The sequence below is a fragment of the Neofelis nebulosa genome, chromosome X, assembly GCF_028018385.1.
Source record: "Neofelis nebulosa isolate mNeoNeb1 chromosome X, mNeoNeb1.pri, whole genome shotgun sequence".
NCBI classification, from domain to species: Eukaryota; Metazoa; Chordata; class Mammalia; order Carnivora; family Felidae; genus Neofelis; species Neofelis nebulosa.
This window is the reverse complement of record NC_080800.1, coordinates 20,834,171-20,854,720: the sequence shown is the minus strand read 5'-3', so window position 1 is coordinate 20,854,720 and position 20,550 is coordinate 20,834,171. Positions and strand designations below refer to the sequence as shown.

At 41.4% G+C, this 20,550-nt stretch overlaps 2 protein-coding genes across 3 annotated transcripts in view; one reads left to right on the top strand and one right to left on the bottom strand.

Moving 5' to 3' along the window:
* The window catches only part of POLA1 (DNA polymerase alpha 1, catalytic subunit), a 306,942-nt gene extending 297,021 nt beyond the window's left edge, over positions 1-9,921 (bottom strand). Inside the window, exons 1-4 of one of the 2 annotated variants that reach the window (XM_058713648.1) lie at positions 9,791-9,921; positions 5,122-5,246; positions 2,563-2,659; positions 1,537-1,617 (exon numbers count right to left, since the gene is read on the bottom strand). In XM_058713648.1, coding sequence (XP_058569631.1) covers positions 1,537-1,617; positions 2,563-2,659; positions 5,122-5,246; positions 9,791-9,833 — 346 coding nt within the window. In that variant the 5' untranslated portion in view covers positions 9,834-9,921. Of the gene's footprint in view, positions 1-1,536; positions 1,618-2,562; positions 2,660-5,121; positions 5,247-9,627; positions 9,752-9,790 lie in introns of those variants that run through there. The other variant, XM_058713647.1, reaches the window with a different exon arrangement.
* Positions 9,922-10,149: 228 nt separating this feature from the next.
* PCYT1B (phosphate cytidylyltransferase 1B, choline) overlaps positions 10,150-20,550 on the top strand; it is a 148,987-nt gene continuing 138,586 nt past the window's right edge. Inside the window, exons 1-2 of the mRNA XM_058713661.1 lie at positions 10,150-10,164; positions 13,729-13,816. The gene's annotated coding sequence lies outside the window, so the exon portion shown is untranslated. The remainder of the gene's footprint in view (positions 10,165-13,728; positions 13,817-20,550) is intronic.

Genomic DNA, 20,550 nt, shown 5'->3' with positions numbered 1-20,550 from the left:
CCCCCCCCCGCCCACCAAAAAAAAGCCAGAGAGGGAGGAGAGGATGGATGGTGTCGTTCTATACTAAATAACACTCAAGAGACATAAAAACTGAAATGGACTCTGCACTTGAAAAAACAGGTATCATTTTGGGCTGAGGAAATCTTAATATGAACGATATATTAGATAATATTATGAGAATAGTACTGTGGCTAAGTACACAAGCGTTCTTGTTCTTAGCAGGTCACTATTGAAACCTGTAGAAGTGAAGCATCATGGCTTTAAAACTTACTTTCAACAAGTTAACGAAAACTTAAGTCTGTGTATATGTGGTTGAGAAGGGGGAAGAGGAAGAAAGTAAATGTTAAAAATCCACAAATTAGGGCCCAGTATTTCTAAAAAAGGACAAGATAGAACAGATTTTAGGCTTTGTGGCTGCACACATCTCTCACACTGCTGCATATTCTTCCTTGCATTTTTCTCTTTTTTAAAAACACCTTTTAAAAATGAAAAAACCAGGGCATCTGGGCAGCTCAGTCAGTTGAGTATCCAACTTCTGATTTCAGCTCAGGTCATGATCCCCAGGTCGTGGGATCGAGCCCCCTATCAGGGTCCGTGTTGAGAGTGGAACCTGCTTAAGATTCTCCCTCTCTCTCCCCCCCTCTCCCTCTGCCCCTGCTTGCACTCTCCCTCCCTAAAATTTAAAAAAAAAAAAAAAAGAAAACAAAAAAACATTCTGAGCTGGGGCCCTACATAGTAACAGGCATGATTTCCTTCTGAGGTAAATAAAAAAATAAAAAAAAAAAAAACATGAGACCAACTGCTGTGATAGCTGCGCAACTCTGTGACTATAGTAAACACCACTGAAATGTACACTTTAAATAGGTGAATTGTATGGTACGTGAATTACAGTTCAATAAAGCGGTTTAAAATAAACTGGCTGTGAGTGGGCCATAATTTGCTGACCCATGATCTACACTTGGTGGTAATAATGAGGCAAATCAAAAAAACAAACACTAAAGACAATTTCCCCTTCACATTTTACAGAAACTAAATCAGGCTTGTTTACTTAAGAAAAAACATTTTGTCAAAGATTACGTAGCTAAGAAAATCTGACACATTCATTTGTATCATTTTAAATTTTGATTAGACAAAGCAAGTTGATTACTAAATCTAATTATTGTACTATGCTACTATCAAAGAGCTAAAATTGTAAGCACATCAATTCAGTAGAAATTAAAAGACATCATTTATTGCTGCAGCTCTCAAAATCACCAAGTCTAAAATGACCACAGAAATGAAATTCCAAAATAAGTAAAAGACCAAACTCTTTGGATCATAGAGACACGAAAACTTCCTTTCATGGTATTGTTTTTCTTTTTACATTTAATTTTCTACAGAACTACGCTTCTCTCAATATGAGAACATATACCACACCTAAAAACAGTTGTGGTAGGTCCTTTACCCTTAAAGGAACCCGTGTCAAAGTACCAAGTCATCGCAAATGTTAATGCTTTATATCTCAAAATGGCACTCTCTTAGAAACAAAATAGTTACCTTTCTCATAAGAATCAAGGGCATCGTCTTCAAGGTCATCATCAAAAATCTCTCGGCCATCCTCCACATAGCCAATACCATCTACAGGACAAAATTTTAAATTGGAATCAAGTTTCTAAAAGTGGCTAGTAGTATTTTAGCCACCACCACCACCACAACAAAACACCTTTTATACCCACTCAGATGTTCTCCCGGCCTGTGCCATCTTTAAGTGTAGCAGAAACCTGGTTCAGATGAGTGTCAGATGAAGCACAACATTTACATACACAGCAGGTTTGCTGAGTCAAAACAAAAGGAAATATGCTATGCCCATCCAGGTGAGCTAGGGAAACAATTTGGCCCTCAGGATCAAAGTCTGCCACAACAGGATGCTTAGCAGTAGTTTTGCTCTACCAAAAGAATAAAAAGTACAAGAATCGAGATCACAGAGGCCCAGAAAAAGCACCTCGGTCTCCAGGGAAAAGTGGCAATATAGCTGGGTCCAACTACAGAAAAAGAAACATAAATATGGTCACAGGTGCAGTCTACACCCCCCGCCCCCGCCGGTGGTCGGCAATCACATGGCCAAGAAGTCACACCCAACAAGCAGTAACCAGTGGGCTTTCCACATGGGTTGTAAGAACATCGGGACCAGCCTCTGCCCGGAGCTTTCCACTGTCCAGGTTACTGTTCACGCAAAGAGCTTCGTGTAATCCTCACAGACATTCTGTGCAACAGGTAGTTTTCTTATCCCCACATCACCTGAGGATACCCCACAGGTACATGGTTCCTCCCAATTCCTAGCCCCTTCTTGGAGGTTTTATACTAGCTCCTGAGATATGTGGCCGGATTCTCCAAATATCCCAAAACAAACTTCGTATTGTACTGCCTCTGCACTCTCAAATACTGTACTTGAGAAAAATCTGAACCAATGGTATGATCTTCACAGTGTCTTACGTCTGCTCGTGCAAAGCAGCAACTCCACTGCACAAGACTCTACACAACACAACTAGTACAGCGTCTAGGAGGCCATTTCCTCCCACATACCATCATCCACGATCCAGTCATCATCCTGACGGGCCTGAACCAGCTTCGAATACTGTTCTTCATCAACTTCTTCATAAACACTTGTGAAGTCCTCAACCTGCCATCATACAAGTTTGAGAAAGCTTCAAACGGAGTGAAAGCGTTAAACATTGCTGATGGAAAATCGTCAAATTGAAACTGGAATGGCAGCCTGAAGGAGTAGCTGCAACCAAATCATGAGTTCTGACATTCAACACCACTACCAGGTTTTCCTTAAATAGACATCAATTAACTTAGTATTCCTTTTACGTGGGTGTTAACACAAGATATTAAATGATTCCATTAGCATAATACACTTGTCACACCACCAATTACTCATCGGCTTCATAAAAAACAAACTGAATTATAGCCAATTCTTTGGTAGTTGCTTTGGGGATTATTCGCTTGTAACTTCTAGACTCGTTTCTCCTGTACTTAGCAAACCCATAAGGCATGCTAACCCCCTCTCCACTAGCTGATGATGTCCTGCCAACTGACAATTTTATGAACTATTCAACCAACCAAATATAGTTCAAAAGGAAACCCTCCCCCATCTATCTCCCTCTCCCACTCAGCAAAACAAGCATACTCGGTATTCTACAGACACACTAGAAACAATGTTTCAGTGATCCCTGTCGGCATTACCACTGATGCCCTACCGTTCTCAGGCCCTGAGACTGCAGAGACTGGAATGCCGAGCTAGGTGAAGGGCAAGTCCTCCAGCAACATGAGCTGCCCAACTGCAGGAGGGCCAGAACACCAGGATTTATTGACATGAACAGAGCAGAGCTCTTCAGCACAACGTAAGCAACAAGCAGAACAGGGGCAGCCACCTCAGCGGCTACAGTAACAGGCCATCGGCATGCCAGGTGCAAATTCGGTGATCTGCTTAGAAGAATTCAAAGACACCTCATTAAAAATCCCCCCCTTCTCTCCAGAGTTCAAGCGGGAAAGGGGCTAGAAGAAATGACTAACTCCAGCTGAAAAGCTAAGACTCCAGGAAAAATCGCTTGGACGTGGAGCTTTGAGAGCCCGATGTGCAGAGCTGACTAGACTCCTGCCATAGCAATGAGACTTCTAACAATGCCAGGATCAGGCTTGGTTTTCACCAGCTATTTAATCTGCTCCATAGGGATCACTGGAAAATGTTGATTTGGCCTTTCACCATTTGATAACAGAAACTACCTGCCCTACCGAATTAAGTTTTTGACAACCCAAACACAAACCCATCCAACAATATTACTATACTGACCAAGTTTCTTTTGGCAGGGGAAGGGAACTGGCAGGATGATTTTTGTTGGTTGAAGTCTATCAGGCATACTTTGTCTCTTATTTAAGTAACTCACTTTAATATACTATCAAAAAGATACCAGAAAACTATTTTAACAAATTATTTTGAGTAAAATGTCATTTTGACTCTATGTCACAAAACAGAGCTACTGCTTGGCATGAACCTTTAGAGCCATGCAATTAACATGAGTGATTAAAGAAAAATCAGTCACATCGTGTCAACATCTGAAATGCCCCCACAGAACTCCTTTACAGAAGTTCCTACATTAAAAATGCTTTACTCCTGCTTTACTGTAATCCTTTTAGCAACCCTTTGTGATCTGGTTGACTCACTTAACTTGACTGAATGATGGCAAGTGAAAAAAAAAACACTCTTCTACTTTCTTAATTGCATAGCACAGTATATACCATGGTTAAATATGCAGATTCTGAAGCCAGACTGCCTGCGCTCAAATCCAGGCTCCAGGATCCGCCACTGTGACCTCAGGATTCTCACCTGTGAAATGCTGTTAATCATAGTATCTAACTTTTTCATGATTATTGGAAAGATTAAATAAATGAACCTATTAGTAAAAGAACTTAAAACAGTGTTTGCTAAAAAAGTATATGAGCAGTCGGAGTTATCATTATTTTCTAGTATTAATTAATCACTTTCTAGCCCTAAGGCAGCTAAGATACTCTAAGATATAGGAAGCACACTGAAAGGGAACCCAGACAATGCGTCTAGATGGCAGCCACTCCTTTTTTTTTCTTCTTCTACCTGCAGGCCAAAAGGGCATCACATTCAATCTTACACATAGGACACAACAGGAGTAAGGCCCAAGTCCTTGCAGATTCACCCCTTGCAGATGAAATTAGAAAGAAAAATTCTCTCCACGAAGTAGTGCTTAGCTAGACTGCTCAATACCTTAAGAGTAAGCTAAAAGCATTTCTAAGTTTCCCCCAACAAAGCTATGGGACTTACCAAAGCTACAGTGTGCTTAATAAGGACAAAAATGTAGATCTGCTTTCATCAGAATTTGAATAGCATGCGTAAAGTGTCTTACAGGAACTCAAAGGGTCAAGCAGTGTACACAATGTGCAAATCTACTTCATGCCCATGCTTGTTTAATAGTAAGAAATGACTATCACAACAAGAGCGAATTATATGCTTATTTCTCATCAATGACAAAGGGGACATAAAATACCGACAGGCTATGAATTAGATAAAGCACAGGAGGGGGGAAAAAAAAAAGAAAAATGGTTACTTACTTCATATTTATACTTCTCACCAGCTTTAGCCCTTTTCAGTCTTTCTAGAGCTTCCTGGCGCCCTCTCTTTGATTTCTTTTCTCGCCTGGATCGAGAAGCTACAAAACTCCCTGAATCTGACAGAGCTGAAAAAAAAAACAAATTTATAGGAAATGTTAGAAAATTGCCAGCCATCTTTCCTCAGTAACAGGGATGTTTCTAGCCAATAGTAACAATTTTAATATTATACACACATACTTTTCATATTGTAGACAGTAAGTTCAAAGGTCATATTCATGCAGCTCCTGTGACTCCAGAAATTTTCTCTAAGACCCAGTGAAAATAACTGAAGCAACTGTTATTTTTTTCCTCCCCAAAGAGGAAAATTCCAAATTCAACTGATATCTTATGGAGACACTGCAGAATGGAGATCAGCCATTAGTCCATAACCTTTCCATTAAAAATGACAGCCCATAAGCAGTTATAGGAGAAGGACAAGTCATTTTGTATTCTATTAACACTTGAAAGGCTTTGAAGGAGCATCTGCTTTTTGCATTGCACTAGGCGCTCTGAAAGACGCAAAGATCAGAAAGACATGGTTTGTGTACTCACGGAATTCATAATCTAAAATGGGACATAAGTTAACAACTAGTTCAAAACCAGTCTTTAGGATACCTGCCCTAACAGAGGGGCAGATAAAGTACTTGGAATTCCAAAGCAGGGATCAAGTGGGTGGTTGGGAGAATTTAACAAGCAGGGCTCTGAAGACATTGAATCCTTCACTAACTTCCAGGCCTCACTCAGTCGGTTACAACATGGTATGATAGTGCAAAATTACAAAGATTAAAATGTATTTTGTCAAAAATTACTGGAATATCAGAAGGCCTCAGTGTTCGTTCATTCAACTTTTGAATTATTCATGTTTTTGGTCATTATCAACTGACCACCACACACATACACTGAAAAGAGTTCATCCACAAAATTAAGACTTTCATTTACCAGCTGAAGAATAACCAAGGCAAGCGAGGCAGTGCTGCCTGCCAGCCGTGCATTTCAGCTTAGCACGATTGCCATCTAGGTCTGTGAAACTGAGTATTTTATTGTATTTGATGCTAATTATTTTATAAAAAGGAGTAGGCACAGAAAAGAAGTATTGATGAGATGAATCCTAAAAGCTCCAATCCCTCTGGAACATTCATAACAACATTAAACTAAGTGTTTGACTGAAATAGAAGATGCAATTTAAAGTTAAATTTAAATGCTGACAATAAACTGTTGAAAACTAGATCTTAAAGGTGAAGCATAATTAGAGATCTTATTTTTTCTAGCTTTCTGGAAATGGAATCTCTTTCTACCATCTCAGTCTATTGTTTGACTTTTGCATCTTTTAAGTCCATTTTCAAAAAAGCGTTAAGTAAAAATTAAGGCAAGCAGGTAGTTGATGATGACAGCCACAAATCTTGGGTGTCACTCAAATGATTTCAAAAAATCATGAGCAGGCCTACGCGAAAAGGTTTCAGAGATTATTGGGCATGACCAGTGAGAGTGAAAAGTTGGTCTCAGTATATTTTTAAAGACTCCGTGGACCCCTTTAGTAGACTATCCTGACGAAATCTACAGTTCTTCAAATGGACTTACTTCACAGGCAATACTGTGCCACTCTACAGGATTTGGGGTACAATTACAAGCAAGAGACAGCTGCCTGTCGTCAAGGGGGCTCACAGTCAAATAAAGCAAAAGGACCTGAGGTTCCCACGATCATACAGACACGGTGCCCAATAAGAAGGAAGAACAAAGTACTCAGGAAACACAGAAATGAGCACTGTTAATTTTGCCTGAGAAATCAGAGAAGCCTTCACAGGGGAGGTTGCCAACACTGACCCAGGAAGAGAAAATAGAATTTCACCATCATTGTATAGGGGGAAAAGGGGCAGAAGCACAGAAAAAAAGCATGAGCCAAATTACAAAGGGATGAAACTGCCAAGTGCATTCAGAAACCGTGAGAAAGTCAGCATGGAAGATAAATCTGACATCAAAGTGTAGAGTGGGAGAACAGATTAGGGAAAAGCAGTACAATCCAACTCCACCACTTACTGGGTGACATGAGACCACCAGTTAATGTCTCTGAGCTGCAGTGATCAGATGTCTTGTTGTTGGTTTTTAAGCTGCCCAGCACCTGAACCTATTTGTGAAACTCCCCGCTTATAAATCTTGCTCAGACACACAGAGCCCAAATGTCACTACATAAGTTGCAAAACCAGATGCTCTTTCCCAGACACCCTTGCAACTAGAGCATGAACATATAAAAGAGGCTCTATCAATTAAGAACACCAGTTCAGACTTTCAATCAGACGCTCGTGACAGAAGGAAAGGGGGGTGGGCTAAAGTAAGATTCTAGAAGTAGTATCAGCTGCAAGAGGATTACCTGGGCTCACGGAGCCAGCAATGTCTCAAGGTACAAACTATAACATCAAGTACTTGGCCATGGCTGGCAATGACCTCCTCAGTAGACAAGTTTTAGGGACATGACTTTAATCACATTCCTGGCTAAGCAGCCCCTTGACTGACTCTCCAATCCTCCTGGAGTTTCTGTGAACAACATATCCTTCTAATCCCTAAAATCCTTCCAATAAATTCCTTTTTTCTATTTACGTCAGCTAGGGTTGGCTCCTGCAGCTTACACCTAAGGACTCTGACTAATGCAGAGCCTCAGGGTCCTCATCTGGGAAATGGGGATAAACATCTCTGCTCCATAAGGTTGTTAAGCATTAAATGAAGATCCCCGGCTTACTTTGTACTCAGCAGTACAGAATCTCATTTAATGTTTGTGTTATGTGTGTACAGATACAGGGTAGACACACACATACAAACACACACAGCCCACACACACCACACCTAGCAGTACCATATTCTAGCTTCTAGAAAGCAAAAATAAAGCAAAGCTGTTTTCTCAGAGAAGCCTCAATATAGCACCACACATAATTAGATCTTTACCATCTCAACTCCAGGAAGATAAAAACCATGTCCAGCTTACCTACCACTGTAATACTGTTGCACCAGAGTCTGGCAGACTGCCTATACCTCGTAGGTACATTATAAATATTTGCTGAATGAACAAATGAATAAACCACCGTACCTGCTTTTTTAAAGCATTAAATTCTCCCTGATCCCTTTTCATATATAATAACAGCTAGTTACAGACCTTTCAACTTTTCACTGCCATTGTCAAGGTGCCCCACCTTCTAATACCTAAGGGAAAAAAGGCCTAGAATTTTCTTCTTGGAATGTGTCCAATGCTTCACGTAGGTAAGTTAACCCAAAAAAGCATGAAAATAACCCATTACAAAAGTTTAAATATTTGCTTCAAGATTACCATCTGAAGTACCCCCGTTCTCCCCAAAAGCAGACAGACACTAGCCTGCAACAGTCTTTCAGGTAACAATCTTTCTGCTCTAAGGAAAAAATTCTAGTCACAAGCTCCAGCAACTACTTCATCAACACCATGACTTGAGAGAGTCTCAAGATTACACAGTGTCCTCCGAAGAGTGATTTCTTGATGTTCGTAGATGACGTAGTTTTTAGGGTGAAGAAAGACACCCTAGTGGCAAATCACTGATGGAGGGCTGCAAAGACTGTTCACATACTCACATCCCACACCCCATTTGTAATCCAGGCTAGACGACTCTCCAAAATAAATTGTCTTAAAAACGAAAGGCTAGAAGAAACTGAAATCTGTGATTCACAACTAGGTGAATGCAAAGGAAGCTGATTAGAAAGCAAGTTCTCATTAACGGTGATGTATTTGAGTGACAGGTGATGGAGCTTGAGCTAAGAAAGCGAAGCATCTGATTTGAAGTTAGGAGTTCACTGAAGTGAAGTCACACTAGATGAACACAGTTCAAAAATCAGAAATCAGACAAAGCCATTTACATTTTTGTATTCTATTTCTGGAAGTAAAAGATTACTACTGAAAACGGAGTCATATATATGACATCCCAAATGCTGCTGAGCTGATGCTTTTGGGCGGGAGGGGGGGGGGGTACTTCACCAGAGACGACTAGATTGTGAATATTATTTCTAGGCAGCACTTGAAGAACTTTCGACAGAATTTAAAGAAAAAATTGTTAACGCACAAAGTAGAAATCCATTACCTAAAAAGACAAAACCCATTTGTATCTTGCGGTGACAGCCCTTAGACCTTTCTCTCCTGCTGAGTTACAAGATATAAGCAATTTTCCTGGGAGCTTCTATAGAAAGGGCCCACATCCGTTCTGCCCTAGCCCTCAAGCAGATACTTGGGGCCAGAGTCCGGAGATACTTTGAAGCAAACCCGTGCCCCACCGGGGCCAGTCTGGATGAAGGTGTGCCCAGCACGTGGAACGCGCTCACCAAAAGAAATAAAAAGAAAATGCAGACTAGTGTGGACACCAGGAGTGACACAGGCCCTGCAGGGGGTGTGCTCTGGTTTGCCAGGTGCAAACGGTCCTAAAAGGAAGCACCACCCGATACCAACCAAAGGGGTCCTACCCGGGATGGCCGAGGTCCGCGCCCGAAAAGACCAGTACGGCGACCCGGATGCGCGCCTCTCTAAGACAAAATAAGAGACCACTCCAGAATCCCCACCACCTACAGTCATGCCACGGTCCCTACACTCCCAACTCAGGACCCCGCGCGCGGGGTCATCCCTCACCGCTTGACCCCAGCTCGCAGTCTTCACCGTGCACGAGCGCCATGGTTCCGAAGTCTCCCGATTCCGCGCCAACCAGCCCGAAACTGGCGCAGGGGCCGAGACAGGCGCCAGGCTGAAAGCCAATCAGAGGCTCCGGAGGCTGCGGACTTCCGCCCGGAAGGCCACTGACGTGCCGCGCCGCGCCGCGCCCCGCCCCCGGCCTTCCCGCGGACGCGAATTTGGCGCCCTGTTATGACCCCTCCGGGAAAAGCGCGAGTGAAGGGGAGGCCGAGGAGAACCGGAAAAAGAGGCGGCCGGGCGCTGGAAAGGAGCCGCCTGGAGACGCGCTGCGCAGGCGCACCCGTGCTGATGGGAAAAGATTTGGGCGCGATGCAGTAGGAGCTTTCTGGTTCTGAGAATTGATTTTCCGGGGAAAAAAGACGCGGGAGGGCAGTGGAATGGGCGTGGTTGGACCGGTTCCGCAGAGCCTTGAGAAAACGACTGCCTCCTGCTGCGCACTAGAAGTCTTGCCCGATAACTTGCCTTCTTAGCGTGAGAATAAGTCGCTGTGTGATTTATAGGTACGTATATACATAATACATACATATATATACATATATATACGTATATATGTGTGTACATATGTATATGTGTGTGTGTGTGTATATATATATATATATATATATATATATATATATAGCACTCTCTTACCCAAATGACCAAAAGAAGGATTGTCAATAAGGGGCAATCATATGCCTCTTGATGTGATGCCCTTGGAAAAGGGAACATCACCTATATAATCTTCTGGCAAAAGATGTTTAACCTGAATCTAATCATGAAGAGACGATCAGATGTATTCAAAGTGTAGGACAGTCTATAAAACATCTGGCCCAGACTCTTACAAAATATCAATGCTATGAAAGACAAAATGGCATTAGATCCTTGGGTATGGTACAACATATGTAATGTATGTATCTCATTCTGTCTTTTTCCAAGTAGGTACAACATTTTTATTAAATAATGCCTCCCACACATTTGTAATGTTTTTTCCTACATTTTTGCCCACATACTTGTTGATCTCTTCCTCATGTGACAATTTTATAATATCATTTTTTCTGAAGAGGATATAAAGATCATTCAGTGTGTCCTCCAGCATGGTTGATCAATGTTTGTTTCTTAATTTCTGATTGTTTAGAAATTTTTCTTTCAGCTTTATAATATTATTTAATATCATGTTAAGATATGATCTATATGTTGTGATACATAACACATAATAATTCACACACTTAGTTCCACTCACTGTTTAAAGCACTAGTACATGTATGCCTCCACTTTCCCTTTAAAGAAGTTGTTGAACTTTTGATATTATCAGGTTTATTCCTAACAGAAGGGAACTATTTTGGCGAGGCATCAATAAGAACCAAATCTTTCCTTTACTACTTCACATGTCTGATCATTTTCCACATGCCGTGTTAGAACTCTAAGCATTTCAAATCTTGTCTGTCTTTCATGACCTTCAAATTTCCAGGAGCCAGGACACATAGGACATAATAGTCACTTCTGGCCCTGCACATTCAGGTCAAAATTCCAAGTCAGCACCGTGGGGTAGGAATATTCCTGGAAGCTATTCCTATAACCAGAAGTCTATCAATAACTTAAGTATAATGAGAGTGCTTTCATCCAACATAAATAGATGCCACTAACTCTAAATGCAGTGCAATACCAAATCAACTTTCCCATAGTAGAATCCCACAATGACTGTGCCCACTCTACCACCACCACGAGGCAGTAAGGGATGTGTATCAAAGGGACAGGTGGTTATTCTCAAAAGCTGATTGTTGCATATTCAGGAATTTTATGATCTGCTTGTTAAACTATTAGTAGCTTGAAAGCAGCCATGGTATTTACACCATGGAAATGGGCAAATGCTACAAATCAGAAATCAGGCCTGATTTTTGGGTTTTTTTTTTCCTTTGAGAGAGAGAGAGAGAGAGAGAGGGAGAGAGACAGTTTACCAGCAAACCACCAAGTAGCCATAACAGATTGTAGTGAAAATATCTTACTTCTGCAACTTTTCACAAAATCCCAAGACCATTGCTAGAGCATCTTCCAGGGCCTCAGAAGTGGCGCATAAGCAAACAAGAGCTCTTGAAACTTGTTTCATCTACTTCATTGTAAATGTACCTCTGTTATCTAATCATGCAAAAAAAATAATCACAATTTGTCTTAGACTTACTCTATCCTGTACAACGCAGGCCCAGTTTTGCACTGGTTTTGCAAACTGAAAAGTTTTGTTTTTTTTTAATTTATCACTATTACTATAAGCAAAGAAAAACAAATTGAGACTAACTTGAGATACCATTTCCCACCATTTCTCTTTTCATTCCTCTCCCTCTCTATAGAAGCTCTATCCATTGCTGGTAAACTGCTGTTGAGGAACCACTGATTTTTTGCCAGTGGTGGTGTAAATAGGGACAACCTTTTAGAAAATGATATTGCAATATGTGGCAAGTACCATAAGCATGCTTTTGTCTTTCAAACCATGATTTCCACAGGTAAAAGTTAATAGGAAATAACTCAAAAGAAACAGAATAGATGCAAAAATGTTAATGGCTGCCATTTTCCATTAGCAAAAGGTTGGGACCTTAATGTCCACATCGGAGAAGAGGTTTAATGATGTGATATCAAAAAGATAAAATAGGGGCACCTGGGTGGCTCCGTTGGTTAGGCATCTGACTCTGGATTTCAGCTCAGATCATGATCTCACCATGTGTGAGTTTGAGCCCCACATAGGGCTCTATGCTGACAGCATGGAGCCTGCTTGGGATTCTCTAGCTCACTCTCTCTTTGCCCCTCCCCCACTTGTACCTGCCCATGCTCTCTCTCTCTCTCAAAAGTAAATAAATAAGCATATTTTACAAAAGATAAATTAATTGGGAAAACTCAGGACATGGAACTTGGGGATATTTTATAGAGTTAAAATGGCAGAAGGAAAACTGAGAGGCGCACTTAATTGCAACTGTATATCAAATAGCAATGCTATGTAAAATGGAGTATATTTTCTTCAGATGATAGCATTATAGATTCTTTTTGCTTACAATTCGTTCTCTTTAACACTATATCGGGAGACATTACAACATCAGGTAGAGTCAGATTTAGGATTTGATTCTTACACTACTAATTTTATGTGACCATCAGCTGGTTACTGAAACCTTAATTTTTTCCTCTATAAAACAAAAATGCTGGGGCGCCTGGGTGGCTCAATCGGTTAAGCATTCGACTTCGGCTCAGGTCATGACCTCACCATTCCCGAGTTCGAGCCCCATGTCAGACTCTGTGCTGACAGCTCAGAGCCTGGAGCCTGTTTCTGTGTCTCCCTCTCTCTCTCTGCCCCTCCCCCGCTCATTCTCTCTCTCTCTCTCTCTCTCCCTCTCTCTCGCTGTCTCGCTCTCTCTCAAAAATAAATAAACATTAAAAAAATTTTAAATGCTTATACTTACCTAAGGAACAATTGTGCAATTTAATTGAAATAACACATGTACAGTGCCATTAAGATGCCAACACCTAAAAGGCATTTAACAAATAGCTATTATGCTTACTGTATTTATACAATAGTCTTAACCATTACACTCATCTTCCTAATAACTATACAAGGTAGAGTATGTTAAGAAATTGCTAGTTGCCTACTGCTACATTAATTCTCCCCCTTCTTCTTGTAACGGAATGTGAATTTTTAGCTGGCCACATTGACAGACAGAGGAAAAGACTGTATTTCCCAGCCTCCTTTGCACCAAGGTTTAGCCAAACAACTCATTTCTGACACACAAAATGCAAGCAGTAGTATTGGAGGAGACTTACAGGAAAGCTGCTTGATGAAATCGGATACATATGGAAGGGGACTGGTTTGTTGTTGTTGTTGTTTCCTTTTTGTCTTTTCTCTCTTTCTTCCTGCAACACAGATGTGGTGACCAAGGCTCCAACAACCATCTTGGATTATAAGATAACTGTGAAGAAGAAAGCCATGCAAGGAGATGGTGGAAGAGAATGGTAAGAGCCTTGGTCCCTAACATCTATGAAGCTACTGTACCAGCCCAAGCTATTTGTCTACTCTCCAAGAAACCTTTCTTTTATAAACTAGACTTTTTTTTTCTAGAGGGGAAAACGACCAGCCAACCAGATTCTACTCTGGCATGCCTGCCAGATATATTTCTCATTGCACTCAATAAATTAGGACTCTGATTCCAATAGCAGTGTGAATTTGTTAGCATAAGCCCGGTTATCTTTGGGTTTATTAACAAAACCAGCTTTATGGCCGTGCGGAGTTTCTGAGCCTAAGTCATGTTGTTTATGTGCAGCTGTGGAGGGAGGATTGTCTGCCAGCTGAAAATAGGCAAGGAAATGAGGGGTGCTGCGTGTGCCCTTGACATCCCACAAGGATTCCAGGTGATACGAGTAGATATGCGACCCCTCTGGTCAGGTAGCTCATGGTGCCCAAGCTCAAATCATTTTCCCAGGCAGGTGAGCTGCAAAGCCCCTCTCTTGACTTACTTGCTTATTAAAAGGTATAGGGGCAGTGGGGCAGGCCCCTCTCCTAGAGCACAACCCATTATATGTACTGCTGCTCCTGGACAAAGCACACCTCTCTGGGATGGCATCTGCTGACCCTGTGCCAGTGAGGTGTACCTGTGCTGTGGGAACCACATGGTGTTTGTTGAGACCTTTGCTTAAAGGCAATGATTCTGGGGCTGGAACTAATTGAATCAATGCACAGTGGGAGAAATATTTTGACTTAATTATAAACTCACATCACTTCTAAAGCAAGAATGAATGACACCCAGAAAATCAGGAGGCAGAGAGAGAAAATGAAATGGATCTAACATTGCCCAAGGGAGAGACAGGGGAGAACTACTCACTACTGAGGTATGGTCCCTAAATAGATACAGACAAATACATACAGGCATTAGGTTTTCCTGTTGTTGGGGAGAAAGGACTACTTAAACAATTCATGACGACACTTGACATTATTTCGGCTGCCTGGTATCTGACATGTTGGGGGATTTCTCACATTCTTTTCTTTTTAACGTGTATTTATTTATTTTGAGATACAGTGCATGTGCGAAAAGGGGAAGGGCAGAGAGAGAGGGAGACGGAATCCTAAGCAGGCTCTGTGCTGACACGGGGCTCAAACTCACAAACATGAGATCATGACCTGAGCCAAAACCAAGAGTCAGATGCTTAACTGACCAAGCCACCCAAGCGCCCCTGGAGCATCTCACACTCTGAGTTTGTGGGGAGGCAGACCAACTACCACTTTATTTTTAAAAAAATTTTTAATGTTTATTGGGGGGGGAGGGGCAGAGACAGAGGGGTTCAGGGGGTCCAAAGCAGGCTCCGTGCTGACAGCAGAGAGCCCAATGCAGGGCTCGAACTCAGGAGCCACGAGATCATGACCTGAGCCCAAGTCAGACGCCTAACCAACCGAGCCACCCAGACGACCCCCACCTATCACTTTAGAAGCTGAAAATGCTTTGGTCCCGGCAACTCTGCCAGCTACCACACTAACAGTCTTACGCTTGGCCACCTCCACAAGGGACTTTGAATTTGGAACTAGTGTCACAAAAAACAGGGACATTCTTCATTGGCCGCAGCTTCCCACTTCCTGCTGGGCAGCAATGGCTTCAGAACTGCTGCGAAGGCCAGTGTCCAGGCCACCTGCAATGGCTGAAATGACCTGGGTGCCTTCCACCAAATTGCTCAGAGGTGTGATTTTTACCAGTGATTTAAGCTTCAGAGTGTCCCTTTGTGCCTACCCCCTTCGGCTTGCTTCCTCTGGCTTCCTGGAGATTCTGTGAGTCTCTAATACCCTCTCACAACACCCTTCTCTTCCTTCTCCCCCATCTCCCCTCCTGTTTCTTCTCTGCCTCCTTTTTTCTCAAATCAGCCAAAGTCTCTTTCTGCTGCTTGTAACTAATATCCCTGGCTGACACAGCATTCTGTTTCTTTGCTTTATTCTCATTCCAAACTCACCAAGCAATATCTTAGCTGGTATTTAACATACTTAAGTATTGGGACAGAAGAATGCTAAACAGAAGAGGACAGCATTCCAGCATTTGGAAAATGACGATCCCCACTATCAGTTACGAGGTGTTTATTTTAGTTAGAATGTGTCTCCTGTGAGTTTAAGTAAAGTAGGTCTGGTTTCCTAAGAAAAACATCTCTGTGTGTTCTAAGGAAATGGAGTCGGTACTCACAACACGAAGGAAAAAATCCTTTCAGGCGAAACAATTATAATGTAAGGTGGTTTTCTAGATCAATTGAATTGGGGAGGGACATAATCCTGAGAGGAATTAATTAACAAAAATCTTCAATTATTTTCTCCTTTGCTTTTTAATGAATAAATACTGTGAGATTCCAGAGAAACCAACAGCAATTTAAATGTGCACCATCCGTGTAGATATGCGCCCCACCAATATACCCTGTAAGATTTAATCCTGGGGAATAGAGTGTGAAACACTGAGTCTGGAGACTTTGTCCTTGAATGACTTAATTTCTAATCCCTGCCACTCTGGCGACTTCAGACAGAAAAATCTATTTTCTTAAGATGGCCATGAAAAATAATTAATTAGCAAACAATCATAACAGAGACATTTGCATGAATATGTTAACTAGACAGCACTAATTAAACCGAAAACTGGGAATGAGAATTAACCACGTTCAAGTAACGTTTTATGAAGAATTAATTTTAGCCATCAACGTCACTGCATCTGAACACTTTCAGCAAACCCACTACTGCACAGTTCTCTTCTTCCCGCCTCCCTAGAGAGCAGTGTCCTCAAGTGAGCCCACATGAATTATTGACCAACGGGCAGATCTTCTGTGTTAATTGAGGCTTGGCTCACAGCATAAATATGCAGTGTCACTGTGAATAAAACCTGTCCCCAAAGACAAATAACTGTACTAATGCTTCAGAACCTTCTAATCCAGCGGCATGAACTAACACTTGGCAGCAGAAAACCAGAATTCATCTGGGAATTATTAAAGGTCTTGGGGCAAAGTTAAGAAAGAATTGAGAGTTAGGACAGTGATCATATAGTCAGTCCATAGTGAGTTTTAGGAAAGGATGGCAGCACGAGGGCTTCGTAGCTTACATATGGCCAGTGTTCTTTAATGTTTAGAGCATGGTTCTCAACTTGGCTGGTAATTAGAATCATGTGAGCAGTTTCTCAGAGGTTCTATGCCCGATAGCGTCTCAGGCCTATTAAATCAGAATTTCTAAAGATGGGATTCCAATGTCCAGCCAAAGCTGAGAACAAGTGGTCTAAGAAGGCATTGCTAAACCTTTTAATCATTAGAAAAATGGTTAACATGGATATAAATATTCAGTTGGGCACACCTGTTTCCATGAGGAAGTAGGCCTCATTTCCCACCTGCCCTGAAGACTTTTTACTCTTTGGTATTTTATAGCATTTAGTATGGTGGCTTCCTTTGAATGGAATGATGTCTGGGTTACGTAAAAGACTCATGCGAACCCAACACCAGCTTTATTAGAAATAATGTGAAATCACCCATCTTGTTAAGCTTCTGTGTGGGTAGAAACTACAGTTCGACTGCATCTCCAAGGTATGGGCCTAGAGGATGGAGAACCATTTTATTTTATTTTATTTTATTTTATTTTATTTTATTTTATTTTATTTTTTATTCTAGAGAGAGAGAGCATGTGCACACAAGTGGGGGAGAGGGGCAGAGGGAAATTCAGAGAGAGAATCTCAGGCTGGCTCCACCCTCAGCGCAGATCCCAACATGGGGGGTCAATCCCACCACCCTGGGATCATGACCTAGGCTGAAATCAAGAGCCCCACGCTTAGCCACCTGAGCCATCCAGGTGCCCTGATGGTGAACCATTTTGGCTGAAGTAGTCGTCACTTGCTTCATCATATTACCCTTTGTGTTCCTTCCACAGTAATGACAACTTCCGTTTCATTTCCCTTTGTCCTTAACTACCTAATTAATAATTTCTTCCAGTGACACAGACTTGTCCAAATGGTCATTGACAGTTCAGACACAGTCAAGAGTTTGCTTTGTAATCATCTGCTTTAAAAGATCATCCTGGACACTCAAAGTGCTCAAAAGTGGGGGAGGGGAGGCACCTGGGTGGCTCAGTCGTTTAAGCATGTGACTCTTGATTTCAGCTCAGGCCATGGTTTCATGGTTTGTGGGATCAAGCCCTGTGTTGGGCTCTGGGCTGATAGTGCAGAGCCTACTTGAGATTCCCTCTCTTCTTCTCTCTCTTCTACCCCTCCCCTGCTCACATACACGCACGTGTGTGCTCTCTCTCTCAAAATAAATAAATACTTTTAGAAAGTGGGAGAGGGGCATGTCCCCTAGATCAGACGTTATTAGCAATTATGTATGTGTGTATAAGTCTGATGCTTTCTAGAGCTGCATATGTTATCCTTGGATCGAAAACAGAGATTATGTCTAGACTGATCTTTCATTTGCCTCCATTGGCGTAAATACTTAATGGTTAGCTACACTTGATGACTTACTACATTATATCTATATCTCTTTAATACAGTGGGTATGTTTCTAAAAATTCCTGCCTTACATGTTTGTTGTTTTAATTTTTTTATGTTTATGTTTTTTTTTTTTTTTAAGTAAGCTTTACACCCAGCCTGGGGCTTGAGCCCGCAACCATGAGATCAAGAGTCCCATGCCCTACCACCTAAGCCAGCCAGGTGCCCCCTGCCTTATGTTTTTTAAACTAAATTTTAAATTTTGAGATAGTTATAAATTCACATGCAGTTATGAAAAACAATACAGAAAAAGCCCATGTATCCTTTACCCACTGTCTCCCAATGGTAACATTTTGCAAAACTAGAGTACCATTTCACAACCAGGATATTGACATTGATATAGTCAAGACACAAGACTTCTCCATCTTGAAGATCACTAATGTTGCCCTTATATAGCCATACCTGCTCACTTCCTGCTCACACCCCCACCTCCACCCCATCCTTAACAACTGGCAAACACTAGTCCGTTGTCCATTTCTTTAATTATGTGTGCAGGTCTTTATATGGACATGTTTCATTTCTCTTGGGTAAATACTTAGGAGTGGGATTGCTGAGTCATATGGTGAGTATATGTTTAACTTTAAAATAAACTGCCAAACCATTGTCCAAAGTGGCTGTGCTATTTTCCTTTCCCACTAGCCGTGTAGAAGAGATTCAGCAGTACTATCAGTTTTCATTTTCATTTTCATTTTCATTCTAGTGGTTATATATTAGTACCTCATTATGAGTTTGAACTTGTACTTCCCTGATGACTAATGATGTTGAGTATCTTTTTATGTGCACATTGGCCATTTGTAACTGTTTTCTCAACAGTGCGTTTGTTCTTTGTTTCTCTTTGTCCTTCGTTTCTTTCTCCATGTCTCTGGTTTTAAAGGAGCATTTTTTTATGATTCCATTTTATCTCCTCCCTTTGCCTAATATTTATACCTCTTTTTGCTTTTAAACGTTTTTAGTGGCTGCCCTAGGGTTTACAATATACATTTAAAAATACTCTAAGTCCACCTCCAAATAACATTGTACTGCTTCAGATGTTGCGCACATACCTTGTAACTGATCATGCTCAATTCCTCAATTCCTCAATTCCTCCCTCCTGTCCCTTGTGACGTTGCTGTCATTCATTTCACTTATCCATACACTTTAGTCACCCAAAACCTTGCCACTGCTTTGCTTTAGTTATCTTTTAAATTAGTTAAGAAAAAGAAAAATTAAAAAATTTATTTTACCTTCATTTATTCTTTCTCTGATGCTCTCCTTTACTTTATATAGATCCCGGTTTCTGACCTGTATCATTTTCCTACTGCCTAAAGAACTTCTTTCAACATTTCTCGCAGGGAAGGTCTGCTGGCAGTGAATTCTCTCAGTCTGTTTGTCAGAAAAACTCTTTATTTCTCCTTCACTTTGTGTGTGTGTGTGTGTGTGTGTGTGTGTGTGTGCTTCAGCAGCTTTATTTTTTTAAGATCATTCATATAATGAGAAGTTATTTCAAAGCTACATTTTAAAATAAAAGACTGGGGGTGCCTGGTTGGCTCAGTCATTAGAGCATGCCCCATATTGGATGTTGAGCTTACTTTAAAAAAATGTGAATGCATAGTAAACATTTAATTTCCTATAGGAGAATAAACTCTCAAAAATGCTAATTATTAAAGTGCTGAAAAAATTACCACTCATGAAGCAGATGTCAATATTTTCATACTAAATATACGGACAAGGGGCATCTGGGTGACTCAGTCGGTTGAGCGTCTCACTCTTGATTTCAGCCCAGGTCATGATTCCAGGGTCATGGGATCAAGCCCCACATCAGGCTCCAGGTTGAGCACAGAGCCTGCTTGGGATTCTCTCTCTTTCTCTCCCTCTGGCCTGCTCATGTGCTCACTCGCGTGCTCTCTCTAAAATAAAATAAAAAATTTGAGGGGTGCCTGGGTGGCTCAGTGGGTTAGGCGTTCGACTTTGGCTCAGGTCATAATCTCATGGTTCGTGGGTTCAAGTCCCACGTAGGGCTTTGTGCTGACAGCTTGCAGCCTGGAGCCTGCTTCGGATTCTGTGTCTCCCTCACTCTCTGCTCCTTCCCTGCTTGTGCTCTGTCTCTGTCTCTCTCTCTCTCTCCCCAAAATAAATAAACATTAAAAAAATTTTTTTAATAAATAAAATTAAATAAAAAATATGAGATAAATAAATAAATAAATAAATGGACAAGACCTAAATAGCATT